This window comes from Peromyscus leucopus, chromosome 9 (genome assembly GCF_004664715.2).
Source record: "Peromyscus leucopus breed LL Stock chromosome 9, UCI_PerLeu_2.1, whole genome shotgun sequence".
NCBI classification, from domain to species: domain Eukaryota; kingdom Metazoa; phylum Chordata; class Mammalia; order Rodentia; family Cricetidae; genus Peromyscus; species Peromyscus leucopus.
Genome location: NC_051070.1, coordinates 20,648,601 through 20,663,206, shown reverse-complemented (window position 1 = coordinate 20,663,206; position 14,606 = coordinate 20,648,601). Strand labels below are relative to the sequence as shown.

Sequence of the window (14,606 nt, the reverse complement as noted above, 5' to 3'; positions counted from 1 at the left end):
AGTTCTCTGAAGGGGAGAAAAGAGCTCCAGCAGAAAAAAAAAATCTAACATTTCTCTTGTGCATGAATTATTTCACCTTTGAAAAGCAAGGAGAAACCAAGCCTGCAGAACCCCTAAGACAATGTTCACCCTCTTTTCTGCACTTAAAATTTCAAGTATGCTTTCCTGTAAACAGCAAAACATTTTGACAATAATTGTTACTAAAAAAAAAAAAAAATTTTTTTTATAGCCTGAGTTCTGTTTTCTGGGATGTGTTCTATAGACCATAAAGAGTCAGTGCAGGAGGGGAGGGCTGTTTATTGCCCTGCTTCTTAAGAGCATATGAATCTGGCAGTAAAAACGACTGCTCTTCTTTGCTTGGTAATTCTTGTTGTCTTCACTAGTATGTGCTGGCTCCCAGTTTCTTTCACGGATGTGGAAACCCAGCAGCTCTTTGTTCTCATTGTGTCTGTCCTCTCTCTTTCTTTGTGTTTCAGGGATACTGCTGCCCGCATCTGCCACTGAGCATGCGGGAAAAATCCTTCAATAGATTCTTCACTTAGGAGTTTCGATAGTATTGCTCCACTTCTCCAGGTTTTAGTAATAACCAACACACTCAAAAAGATAGAAGGAAACTTGGAAAGGTGAGGGGAGACACAGGTGGTTCAGGGGGCTGATGGTCAGCTGGGACTCCAGGGAAGGAAACTTCAGCGTAGTTACCATGCGTATAACTTATGCAGCTCTTGCCAGCCAACTTAAATTCAGAACACCCACCTTGCACATGCACATAAATTTAGAGATGAAGCTTGACAACTCAGAAGACACCCTGTTTCTGAGCAGTAAAGCACAGGGTCAAATTAAAAACTACTAGATGCAACATCCTAGCCCTGCCACAGAGATGTGTGATCTGTTTTCATCCTCACTGTGTGTACAGCACGAGCGAGGCCCTTCACCAGAGAGGATACTGTCTGAGGATGAGAACCAGCGGCGTGGATTTTTCCCGAAGCATAACGTCAGGCTTTCTTTTGTGTTAAACACGCAAAATGCCAAGTCAACATTAACTGAACAAAACGATTCAATTCGTCTGCTTAAAAGCATTTTTGTTGTTGTTGAAAAATAAATAAAAAGCATGGTTTCCAAGAAGTTTTTTTTTTTTTTTTAAAAAAAGCAGGTGATATTAGAACCTTCCTCTTTCTGCTCAGGCATACCTGACTTTAATAGTGTAAATTATGTAACAGATGGAGCACTCTACAATTTTGCTATATTTCTCCCTGCACTGACTTTTGTCTGTTCACTTTGCTCGAAAAGCCAGCTCTTAGAACAGAGTGGAGCACACAGGGGATGCTCAGATCTTTTTGCCTAACATGGAGTATGAAAATGGAACTCTCGTTTGACGGTGAAAGACTGGTCCAGGAGATAGTTCCAATATGGCTATTTTAGACAGGCTGAAGTGAACACCTGGCTTTAGCAGCTGGCCATTCTCCCTTTTAGTGACAGGAATTTCTTACTTTCCTTCCTCATCCTCCCCTGTCCCACCATTTTGTTTCTGTGCTACCCGATGCTGCCCCGAGCTGCATCTTTTCAAAGCCTTTCTACTACTGAGTCTGTTTAGGGAGTCTCAGCATCAGGCTCCCCAGACCTTCTGTTTTCGATAGGCTTTATCAGCTCGTGGAAGTCCGGTGAAGTCTAACTGTGCTCTTGTAAGAGAGCAAGCCCTTGGCCCAGGGATCGTTTCTCTTAGCTGCAGGCACCTGCTGCGACTTCTTTAGATCCCGCCCTTCAGCTGGGGGGCTCTCCGGCCTGAAGCGGGAGGAAGTGCGAGCGGCGGGAAGTTCAGGCCAGGTCCAATCAGGCACCTGGGGTTAGGTGGCGTGTGTGCATGCGGATGCTCAGGGCGGGTCCCTGCCGCAGGTCCCGCCCCCTCAACACAGCCATCCCTGCAGGCTCCGCCCCTCGCGCCCCGCCCCGCCTCGGGGCCGCGGCTAAAACCCGGAGCCGCTAGAGCCGAGCCCGGTGCAGAGCTGCTCGGCTGCTGCTGCTGCCTCGGCCCGAGCCTGGGCCCTGCCTGGTGCTGATGCTGGTAGGCGGCGCGAGCTGGGCCCGCGTAGCCTCCTCGCCGCGGCGCTCGAGGCTCCCACGATGATGGCGGAGCAGGTGAAATGCGCCTCGCCCGGGGCGGGCTCCGGCGCGGGCTCCGGGCCGGTGGTGAACGCCGAGCTGGAGGTGAAGAAGCTGCAGGAGCTGGTGCGCAAGCTGGAGAAGCAGAACGAGCAGCTGCGCAGCCGGGCGGCCAGTGCGGCAGCCGCCCCGCACCTGCTGCTGCTGCCGCCGCCGCCGCCCTCCGCGCCGCCGCCAGCCGGGGCCTGCAGCCCGCTCACCCCGCACAGGGCCCCGGGCGGCACGACCTCCTCGGGCCCGGGGGCGCTGGGCCCCGGGTTCCCGGGTACCTATTGCCTGCCCAGCCCGGCGCCCTCCCTGCTCTGCAGCCTGCCGCCCGCAGACGCGCCCTTCGTCTACTCCAAGCCGGCGGCGGGCTTCTTCGGCGGGGGTGGCAGCCCGGAACCGGGGACCGCGGGGACCCCGCCGGGGGAAGCCCCCACGCCGCCGTTGCCGCCTCCAACGCTGCTGGATGAGGTGGAGCCGCTGGAGCTGGAGAGCTTGGCCGCCTGGAGCGAGGAGGACGACTACACCTGGTATTGACGAGCTCCACCGCGGTTCCCCCCAGACCCCGGAGTTCTGAGGCCCAGGGTGCGGGGCGGGGCGGGGCGTGGGAGGAAGGGGACCCAGCGGCCTAGCAGGTGCCAAGCCCTGGGCCGAAGCTTTGCATGAAGGCAGAAACCTGTTTTCTGATAGCGTCAATTGGTCCGACTGGGGACTGGGGAGGAACTGACGATCCCCGCCATCTGCCTTGTGTTCTGCTCTTTGCTGATTACCGGGTCCCAAGCGCCTCGTTAGCTTTAACTGCACAACTCATGTCATCCTCCTGTCGTTCAGTCCCGCTCTTTATCCCCGTGTGTGTGTGTGTGTGTGTGTGTGTGTGTGGTGGGAAGGTTTGGCTTCTGCCTTCCCCCTGCTTACTGCTCTTTCCTTTCAAACGAGTGTTGGACAGGATTGGTGTGCAGCCCTCCTTGGTAGCATCCGAAGCCACCTAGTGATGGGTCTCTTCTCAGACATCAGCTCTTGCAGTTGAGTTGTGCAGTTGTGTGTGCCCTCTGCCTGTGATTTCACTGATAACCTCTCAGATACTGGTTTCATTATTAAAGATGTGCTACCCTGCCATGTCAGGAATGGTGTCGGAAGCGAAGACTTGTTAGGGAATGGAGTAGATGGAGGCACTACTTATTAAAAAAAAATTGAACTTAGAAATTTTCTTTAATCTTAAAAATGAAACCAGATTGAAGAAAAATGCTTGCACTGGCCAGTTTTATGTCAACTTGACATAGGCTAGAGTCATTAGAGAGGAGGGACCATCAATGAATAAAATGCCTCCATAAAATCAGGCTATAGGCAAGCCTGTGGGGCATTTTCTTCGTGATTGATTGGGGGAGGGGAGCAGCCCATTGTGGGTGGTGCCATCCCTGGGCTGATGGTCCTGGTTTCTAAAAGAAAGCAGTGTGAGCAAGCCATGAGGAGCAAGCCAGTAAGCAGCACCCCTCCATGGCCTCTGCATCAGCTCCTGCCTCCAGGTTCCTGCACTGTCTGAGTTCCTGTTCTGACTTCCTTTGATGATGAACAGTGATGTGTAAGTGTAAGAAAGGTAAATCCCTTTCTCCCGAAGTTGCTGTTGGTCATGGTGTTTCATCACAGCAACAGCAACCCTAACTAATACAGTGAGTGCTGTTAGAGAAACTTTCTTACCTAATTTTAGAAACTTTCAAGGTTGATTATACGGATGGTCGAGACCTGAAGCATTTATTCAATGGGAATCTGGTTAGCTGTGTGTCTGTGCCCCACGAATTAGTACTTTTTGGAGGGGACTGATCTCTAGACCTTGTCATGTTTTCCTGCTGCCTGGTCAAGGAACGCTTGTCCTTCGGGAGGCTTCTGCTATGGTTGGCTCGGTCGCTAGACGTTCTGCAGGGAAATTGAGCAGTGTTCACTTCTGGATAACAGTGGCAGGATGAAGAATTGCATCATTTTTTGTGTCTTTGGTGCTTTTATTTAAGAAAATCGGGTTTCCCCATTCCGTGCTCTTGTGACACAGGTGCATAGAGGGAAATGGGAGATGGAGAATCTTCCTGGTGTGGCATTGGGAACGACAATATTTCTTGTTTTTTTACACTCTACATGGCAACTAAACTTCTAAGTTTTAAACATGTAAACTTCAGTCATCAATTACTTTGATTTGAGAATAAAAAGCCATAGACTTGTAATAAACCTGTTGTGGGCTCCTCTATCATCTGCCTTGACTCTGCTTCTGGGAACTGTGTGGGTAGCCTGTGTCTGCTCTAACAGCTCAGCATTCCCTGGAACTTTAAGCCATTCTATCTAAACTACTTTTGTGTGTGTGTGTGTAAAACCTAAATGTCTTTCAGCCTGAATATAGTATTGAAAAATGGTCTCGCAGTGGCTTTTATGTTTCACTGATGCCTGTAAATCCTTATGCCAATTGCAAATCATTTGAGTTTGGCTTTTTTTAAATGATGATGTACCTAAACAGTGGGAAGAAATTCTACAATTTTGGTAGAAGTACAAAGAAGCAATCTTTTTAAAATATGGCATAATTAAAAATCTACTATTATCATTAATATTATTTTGTCTTTCTTGAGATAAGGTCTCACACTGTAGCCCAGGCTAGTCTTGGAGTTCATACCTTGCTCCTTTTGTGTTCTGAGTGCTGGAATTATGGGCATGTGATACCACAATGGGCTCTCAAGTTTATTATAGTATTGCTGTTTACCTGGTTACAGATAGTACCTATGCCAAATATAGTTTTTATATTTGCTTCTTTTGAATGGGCTTTTACCACAGTTATTCAGTTATTAGTATATGGTTGACTAGCTTTTTACTCTGTTTTGTCAATTAAAAAAATCCACAGAGTATTGAAATAAGTTTTAAAAAGAGCTATTTAGTGAGACCAGCATATTAGCCCTTACTGTGGTTTGAAGGAAATCTAAATTAAAGGAAATTTAACTTTATTCATCAAATATGTTGTCAAATAATAAGAATTAGTCCTTCATTGCTTTACAAGTGCTTCTGTGGACACTGTTCATGGAGTCTCTTCCTTAAACATGGGAGGAGATCCCAGGTGGAAAAACAGAGGGATCATTAGTTGGATACACTTAAAGAGTTTGAGATCACCTGATTTATGGAACTTTTTTAAAAAACTTTTTATACATTGTTTTTGTTTTGAAACATTTTAAACATTTTTTTAATGAAAAAGTAGCCAACCAGGTTTACTTTAAAAATGTTAAGCCATCTATCTGCTAATGTTCACAGAATACTCCAAATTCCTGTATCACTGTAAACTCATGTCCCCGCCCTGGAGTACCACAGTAGTGTGCCTTCCCTTTGGATTTTGTGGTAGGTTTGCAGCATGCCTCATTTTTATTTCTTATGCACATTAAGCAACAGCTGGAGTGGGTATATATAGTCTACCTTGAACTCTTTGTTAGGCACATGGTTTGCAATATCTTCCCCAAACACGTGGTTTGCTCCTTAATCTTTTAGCAGTGTTTTCCAAGGGAAAAGATTTTATTTTTGGTAAGGGCCCCCCCCCCCCCCCCCCCCCCCCGTATCTCTCATTCTTCTGGATCATGCATGATGTCAGTCTTAGAAACTACAGGGAAGCCATGGTTGCAGGGAAGCCATGGTTGCCGACCGTGGGACGCAGACTTTCACCTAAGGTTTCTAACAGAAGGTTTTTCTTTTTCTGTTTCTAGTTTTGTATCCTTTTAGTTAATTGTGGATGTAGTATGAGGTCTAGAGCTCACAGTTTTGCGTGTGAATATCCTCCTCCCTGCATCATTTGTTTAGAAGACCATCCTCCATTGACCTCTTTGCATTGATAAAATGTCCTGTTCTAGGGTTGGTTCCATTTGGGGACTTTATTTTTCCATTGCCGTATTTACCTGTATGCCACACTAAGCTGTCTTCATTACTGCTGCTCTGTCCTGATTCACCAGGTGTGACGGCTCTCCAGCTTTGCTGCCTTTAAACATTGTTTGGCTGTGGCAGCATCTTCCCATTTCCATGTGAATTTTAGAATCATTTTCTACACACACACACCCTACTAAGATTTTTATTGGAATTTTTTTAATTATAAAGATAACTTTAAGGACCATCCACACCTTAACAGTATTTAGTCTCTGAACCAGGTATATCCCTCCATTAATTTACGTCTTTAATTTCTCTCAGAATGGTTTTGTGGTCTCTGTTGTATGAATCTTGCACACATTTTTGTTAGATTTACATGTGTTTGGCAGTTTTCCAAGTGCTCTTGTAGACGGAAAAGGGAAGATGTGAAAGTGTCAGTGTTGTGTTGCTGGTATGTGCAGATGCACCACGAAGTCCGTTAACCTACCATCTATGAACATTGCTACTAGACGCCCTCATTTTAAAGAGATGGTGTTTTCTGTGAATAAAGAGGTTTACTTCTGTTCAGTTCACATATCCCTAGTTGTTTCATGATTGTATTGGTAGAACCTCTGTGGAACGTTGACTGGACATGATGAGCCCAATGTCCTCATTTTGGTCTGGAGAAGTGCTCATCTTTTCCCATTAGAATGCTTGACATCTTTAAATAGCTCTTCAGTTGGGTTGAGGGTGTTTCCTCAGCTTCCAGTTTTACTGTTTTTTTTTTTTTCTTTTTCTTAATGGCTGTCAAATGCTTTTTCCTTTGTCTGTTGAGATCATCACATGGGTTTTGTTTTTTTTTTCCATTTTAGTTAAAGTAGTAAGTTACATTGATGTTTGAATGTTAAACTAAGCTTTCATTTCTGGAATAAACTTCACGTGGTGATGATGAAGTGTCTCTATGTTGAGACTCAGCTTGCTAAAATATTTAGACTCTGCATCTGTTCGTGAGTGATAGTGGTCATTAGAGACTTTCCCTCTCCTTATAATATCTGTGTCTGGCTATAGAGTCAGGAAAGCACTGTCCACACAAATACTGTATGGAAGAGCTGATGAAGAATTGGCATTTTCTTCAGATATTTGGTAGAATTCCACAACCAGCCTTGCTTCCTAGCTTTGGTTTTTCTTTGTATGTAGTATTTTTTTTTAAATTTTTAAATTAAAATTTTTACTTTTTGGCTTTTCTCTACGTCTCCATTTAAGTTGATTTTCTATAAACAGCACGTACATGCCATTTGTAATCCTGGATTGGTTTAGATTGGCGTAGATTGTATCTGAGGCTTGGGTACGAACAAGGCTCTGGGCAGAGTGGGCCAGTGGAATTCCCTGATTGGTTTATCCCAGTGTCTTGAGTGCGTCCTTGACACCAGAGATACCATCATTGCCTGGGAACTCGTTAGACCTTTAGATTCTCAGATTACCCTGAACCTACTGAGTCAGAGAACCAGAGCTGCTGTGTGCTCCAGTAATTGTGTTTGAAACACCAACGAGCAAGAACAAGTGGCCAGCCTAAACGTGGACCAGAGAGAAGTACCTGGTGCTGGACACAGCAGGAGTCTCTGGGCAAGGAATGGGGGAGGGGAATATTACCCACCTGTGTCGATGGAGGGCAGAGGTGGCACCGGGGAATGTGATGGATGCTTAGTGGATACAGGACTATGGGCCACATGCCAAGAAAAGTATGACTTATTGCAGTTACCATGAAATTAATTAGATATTTTAGGTTTCGCATCTGTAACAGGAGTCACCAAAGAGAGAGTCAGCCAAGCTGCTTTCTTTGTATGACTAGAAAGATAGCTTTTTAGACTTTTAAATGATGCAATGAACTTGTAAAAGAATGTGAAGATCACTGTATTAAATTTTTGTTTGCTTTTTTTTTTTTTTGAGACAAGGTGTTACTATGTAGCTCTAGCATTCTAGAACTCACTATAAAGATCACGGTGCCTTGAATGCACAGATCTGCCTGCCTCTGCTTCCCCAATGCTGGGATTAGAGTGTACAGGAATGAAGTCATGCTTTTTTAGTTAAATTCTGACTGCGGTGCTTGTGGGCAACAACAGCAGAGTTGAGTTGTTGTTAACAGAGGTTGTTACAACTCAAAACCAAGGATCATTACTAGCTGGTCCTTCAGAGGAATTACTTGCTAGCCTCTAAGCTATTGGAGTGAGTTGCCAAAGTAGAAGACAGCTTCCACCTTTGTGGGCCACTGCTGTCACTAACAGGTGGCCAGCTGTTAGTGGCTGTCTAGGATAGCAGAAGGGTAAATGATAAAGCTTGGTGTTTCAGGAGTAGATGCTCGTTAGAATCACAGAAGTTTGGAAGGGTTCTGTTGCAGACAAGAGAGATGGCATTCATTTCTAGACATGTCAAGTGATATCGTAAGATGCCGGTTGAGTAGCAGAAGCTTCTCTCAAACAGAGCTGGGAGGATTTTAGTTGTGTTTTTAAGCAGTTCTCAGCAGGCTTTGGAAAAGTGACCTATTCTATTTGGGGATATTTGCCTGTTAAAACTCTCGGGCCTTTGAAGCAATCAAACTCGGTTCCGTCTCTATGGGAACTGTTCAGTACATGCTGTTTCCTCCAGAAGAGAGATGCTTCCTCTAATCTATATCATACCTATAATGTAGATTTCTTTTTTTAAGGTTATACATCGGCTCTTCAAAGACATTCACCTCACCAGAGAAGGCCCTGAGTCCTCTGCAGTGGTGTAGACGCGTCCTAGATAACCCAACTCCTGAGATGGAAGCAGCCAGACGCTCCCTGCGCTTCAGGCTGGAGCAAGGTACTGTGAATGTGTGCGCTTTCTTTCTCCAATTCTCCTGCCCTGCTCTTGGCTTTGCTTCTGGTTTGGGAGTAGAATTCAGATGAAGAACCCTTACCCTGAAGTGTAGGCTGTTGTGACATGCAATCCCCCTGTCATGTATTACACACAAGAATTCCTCAGTGTAGGCTCTATTGAGTTTTGGGACTACTTTTAGCCAGAGTTTTAGCTTGTAATATGGAGCATGTTTTTTTTTTTTTTTTTTTTTTTTTTTTCTGTTCCAAAAACATGTCAGTAAAGGAAATGGATCTGTCTTCACTCTTCCAATTGGTAATTAGGGTCTGTGGCTCAATTCTAAGTCAAAACTGGGAGTCTATTGAGACCTAAGGACTCACTCATTGAAGTCCACATCATGTTCTGCTTCCCTGTTTAGTTGGGTGTGTAACTGGAAGTCCGTCCTAACCTCCATAAACCAGGAACTAATCCTAGTAGTGTATGAAACATTAGTTAACTGATAGATACCAGCAGATGTAGAAGTATTAGTATACACACACACACACACACACACACACACACACACACACACACACACACGGCAGAGACACAGACAGAGATGGATGATGAAGACAGAGACAGCAGAGAGAGAGAGAGAGAGAGAGAGAGAGAGAGAGAGAGAGAGAGAGAGAGAGAGAGAGAGAGAGTTGTAGGAAAGACACTAAGGAAATGAGAAGTTTGTAGCTTCTTATCTTTTCCTGCATATTCAGTAACTCGAGGCTGGGATTGCTTGGATGTTTGCCCTGTTCTTTAACCTCTCATTGTCTGGTCATTCTCCAGGCACACCCTTTCTGCCCATTCACCCACTGCATCTTAAATCCTACTTGAACTTGAAATCCCAGGTCCCGCCCTCTCCAGGGTAAAGAATGTGCACATGTGAGGGATGGGCAGGGGTGATCTGCACTGGTAAGATCAGGACCAGTGCTTAGGTACACTGAAGTGTACACACTGCTTCTTAAGGTTGCCAAGGATAATGGGTGGTTCTGAGACACTTGAGTGGAAGACAAGCATAGGTAGAATTTTTTTACTTCTTAATTCTATGGTAGTCAGTATTTTATGTTGACCTGATGTAGGTCACTCACCTGGATGTCATTCACCTGTAGAGGTGAGAAGAGTGAAGTTGAGTGACTTATAGAATTGCCACAAGGATATTGGGGGCAGGGTCAGAGCTGGGGTCTCCCTGACATCAGAGATCCAGTCTTTAACAGTACATAGATTCCGGACTGCTGTATTGGCTTGGCCATAAGTTAATATCAACAGAAATCTAGCTTAAATATTTGGGGAAGATAGAATCAAGGCACATGTTTCACTACCATTTTAACTATTGATTTATTGATAGCATGTTGAAGAGGGTCGTAGGAGCAAGGATATACTTGGATCAACACTGGTCATTAGTGGTGTGGTACCCTGATATCCAGAGAATCTAGCATCAGTTCTGCTCCTGCTCAACAGCGTGACCCTCAGAAAACCAGCAAGTCCCTCTGAGTCTCACCTTCTTACCCTAGTAGTCCTTGATTTATGGACATTTTGTTCTATGAATGTGGCTTAATAATTGGAAACAAAAGTCAACTGACATTCAAGAATTACAGTACTTTAACTCAGAGGTCAGTGAGGGTTTTTCTGCAAAGCGTCATGTAATGGATTTAAGTTTTTCAGGCTACACACTCTGTTGTACCTGTGCCATTTAATCATCACCCAGAAGCAACTGTAGATTTACAATTACGTGAACAGAGCTGTATTCCGAAAACACGTCATTTATGGATACAAATCAGAATTTAGAGAGATTATTTTTTCTGTCATGAGACATCCCCTTCCTCTTAAATGTAAAAACAGTTCTTAGCTGATGGATACCACAGAAACAGAAGGCAGCTGGATACCACAGAAACAGAAGGCAGCTGGATGTGGCCCACCATAGCCACAGTGTAGCTGACTGGCACAAGTTAGATTACAGGGTTGAGTTTTGAGAAAGAGGAAACATTTAGTAAATTTAATATAAATCACATTAATATTTTTGATCAGATGTCAGATTATCTAATTTTGCTTTTATTGGCAGATGTGAAGTCATGAGGACATACAGTGAAATGATATATTTTTATTCATGTTTTAGTTTATTTGAATTTTATAGAAACATTTTAGGGAGAGAGCTAATTTTTCAAAACCAAAATCGGTGCCTGACCAAATTTGTATATTAATCTGTAAACTTTTGCTCTGGGACTAAATGCTTCTGTTTCAAAGATCTGTAATTCCATTGTAAGATAACTTGCTGATTTGTGCTGCAGATCTGGGGTGTGGTGGGGTGGAAGCATAAAGCTCCTTGCTGGCATTCTGCCTGGCATGCATTAGTACCTTGAATCCTACCTCTGCATTATGCAGAAGAGATAGGTTGTTTATTGGATGGTTATTTTAAAATGAGCATATACCTTATAAAATCTCTTCAGCTTGAAAAATATTAATCATGAGTATTTTGAGAAAAATTAGCTTCAGAAAATTGCCTCATGCTTTTCCTGCTTATTTCCTAGATGCATTATTTAACAGAAGCTGTTTGTTTTTCTGTTTATGCCTTTTAAAACTCATTTGTTAGATGGCTGTTGAGTTACAGTATCATTTTAAAGTTTTTAATTTTTTTTTGAGAATTTCACACACGAATACTCTATTTACATCATTTCCACTGTTTCCTTCCTTTCTCCCCAACTCCTTCTGTGTCCCCTACTCTTCCTCAAATTCATGACCTCTTCTTCAATTATTGTTACATACATGCTCACTCGCGCTCTCTCTCTCTCCCTCTCTCTCTCCCTCCTTTTCCCTCCCTCCCTCTCTCCCCCCTCATGTGGGCTTTTGATTTTGAGTTGTGAGGTTTAATTTTTCAACTCCCCTCTTTATGTTTTCTTAGCATGGCTTTCCAATTTGTCTTTTTATCAATTATAGGATGCACGAATATTTTTATGCTAGGAATGCTTATGTCTAGGTATTGCAATATTTCATCATATTCGTATCCCACCTTGCTTTTTAGTTAGCTGCTAAGGATGCTTAGCTAGTTTTCTTAGTCTTTGTCCTTAGTTTGTTCCAGACTCTCTGGGTAGACCCTGAACCCAAGGGGTTTGGTTTCTTGTTCTCAGCTGTGCCCTCTTAGTACCAGGTCTCCATTGCCTTCAGCGGCTGTCGTGGTGGAGTGTCCTCTGCTTTATTCCGGACACTGTCCTGACCTCTGCTCAGTGGCCTCGGATGTAAGGTCCCTCTTCCAGACTTCCCTCTTTTGTTGGAACACCCCTTGGAAGGAGAAAAGGCAAGAAAGTAGCCAGGGGGATGAGAACTCTCGCAACTGAAAATGGCATTGTCTGTTCACCCGCCCAGCCGCTGGGCTGCTCCTGGAGTCCGTGGCTGAGTGTTTCCTGGAGGACTCAGCAGGCTTTCCATCCAGTCCCCTTCAGGACTGGAGTCACTCTGACACTGGCCTGCTTTCTTACTTTTTACTTACGTTCCATTCCTACTACTTAGAAGATCATGGGTACTTTAGAGTATTATCCTGCATGTGGGGCATTTTGAATTTATTCATTAATATTTTGGTTTTGCTCATTCAGTGTCACTTTAAACCTGGAAACTTTAGCTGCACAAACATTTCTTGCCTTATTATAAGCTCCCTGTCCTACCCTCTATTTGTTCTGGGTAATCCTGATGGCTGGGTATTCAATTCCTGGATTAATGTTGGAAATTCCCGTGTTTCTAGTTACTTTATAATATCCTTGAGTTTCTTTTCTTCCCCTTGGGCATTTTAATAACTCATCTTTCAAGCTGCTGTATGCGTTTAAGCACTTCCCATGGGTCAGGCTCCGTAGTGATCGCTCCCTGTCCCTTTTGTAAGTTGTCCTTGTTTGTGTTTGGTACCTAACGAGTTTCTGTTTGAGTGTGCAGATGTTAAATCTGTTTTTGTTTAAATGGAGGGAGAAGGAGTTGCCTGTGCTGAGAGGGAGCCAGCCGACTTGAGTGTTTTCCTGTGTCTTTCAGCACAGAACTTACAACCACTGCGCATCAGCACCTCCAGACCCTCCCAGGTTCTTAATGCTCTCCCTCACTGTGGGCTCATAAAACAGAGTGCTGGTGTCCATCTGCCAGCTAGTGCTTACCTGTCTTTAAGGTGCTGGGACCCTCCAGTCAGATGCCCTTACTCTCAGTCTTCCCCGTGGGCCAAAGCTTTACTTGCTGACCTGACACGATTTTGTAAGAAAATTAGGGTTTTCTACTTAATCTTTCCTCTTGAAAATTTACTGGCTTCTAAGGAATTTTTTTTTTTCTTTTTTTGTCAGTGATAGTAGAGATGAGAAATCAGGATATGGCTGTATGTTCCTCACACTGCAATCACTGGAATCATGGGAGCTCTCCATATTTTAGAAGTTTCAGTAGCTTTAAAGCAGCCATTTTCTTTTCGCGTGGGTTTTATTTTGAATGACAGGTGTCACAGAGCACTTTCTTCCAGACTATTCTTCGAGACTAGTGTGGCTTGCAAGGGCAATTGTATCGTGTCCATCACTAAACAGACAAAAGCTTGTGTTTACTTTCTTCTTCCTGTTACCCCCACTTCCAACAAAGGGCTGCCTGTTGGAGAGCAATCGTTTGAGATCGCTGGCCTCTAGTCCTTGACCTTGATGCTCTGGAAAAGAAAAGGGCTTCAAACTTGAAGACTTAACTCATCAGACCCCGTGGAGAGGGCATGGCCGTGAGGTGCCTGAGGGTATCTGGTATACAGGCCTCTCTTGGCTTTCTCTTTTCCTCTGCAAATCCTCCTTTGCCCTAGGCTCCTGGGCCTGACAGATTAACTGTGGTGACCAGGTAGCTCTCTTGCTAAGGAGGAAACCACCCCAGGGATGTAGCTCCAGAAGGCTTTGTCATGGTCTGTTCCCACTCACTTGGCATTTTTCTGTTTTAGACATGTTCTTTCTGTGTGGCCCAGGTTGACCTGGAATTCACTGCATACCCAGGCTGTCCTTGAACTGGCCTCCTGCTTCAGCCATCCATGCAGAGACTGCAGGCCGGGGCTGCACACCTGTCTCCTTCCTGCATGGTTTCTGTAGGCACATTTGGCTCCCTTTCTTCCAGGATTCTCTCCAGGCTTACTGCTACTGTGCTCAGTCAGATTCTAGCTTCTTCGACCGCCGCTAAGCGTCTTCCTCCAGTACACCCTTGACACTCTGGCTAGAGATTACAGACCGTGGCAAACTGTTTGAGAGTTTATGGAAAGTTTCCAGGCTGTGGCTCGAAGCTGTGAGAATAAACTAAAAATCTGGCACTTTTGAAGAAAATGAGAGAGAGGAAGGGTATTTCGTGAGGTATATGTTTTTAAGGAGATAGCAACTACACTATCACTGTCTTAAATATTTTGTTGAAATAATGTTGAAAGTAAAATAATTGCTATCTTTTTGTAGTATCTCTAAATCTCTAGTCTATTAGTATAAAGTTAGTTGATAAAGCCTGGAGTGATATTTGTTTGTTCTGAGCGCTAATCTCACTGTGGTCTCAGGGAAATTCGTACTTGATTCCCTGGTTTGAAGATGGGCAGAGAAATGTTTGTTCTCTTTCCACAGGAACCCTGTTTTGTCCATTCTTAAATTTATGTCTTTTCTGAGTCGATAAAGGATTTGTATCTCAATTTTCTATTGATTACTAACGCTTAATACAACTTTTAGCATGTTAAAATGTTGACTCTTGGGTTTTCTAATTGACTGATCTGATGCATTTAGTTTTCT

At 44.2% G+C, this 14,606-nt stretch overlaps 1 protein-coding gene across 4 annotated transcripts in view; it reads left to right on the top strand.

Annotated features, from left to right (window-relative positions):
• Positions 1-1,990: 1,990 nt before the first annotated feature.
• The window catches only part of Slain1 (SLAIN motif family member 1), a 56,029-nt gene continuing 43,413 nt past the window's right edge, over positions 1,991-14,606 (top strand). Inside the window, exons 1-2 of one of the 4 annotated variants that reach the window (XM_028864820.2) lie at positions 1,991-2,672; positions 8,696-8,835. In XM_028864820.2, coding sequence (XP_028720653.1) covers positions 2,119-2,672; positions 8,696-8,835 — 694 coding nt within the window. In that variant the 5' untranslated portion in view covers positions 1,991-2,118. Of the gene's footprint in view, positions 2,673-3,681; positions 3,737-8,695; positions 8,836-14,606 lie in introns of those variants that run through there. The other 3 variants (XM_028864821.2, XM_028864823.1, XM_028864824.2) reach the window with 3 other exon arrangements.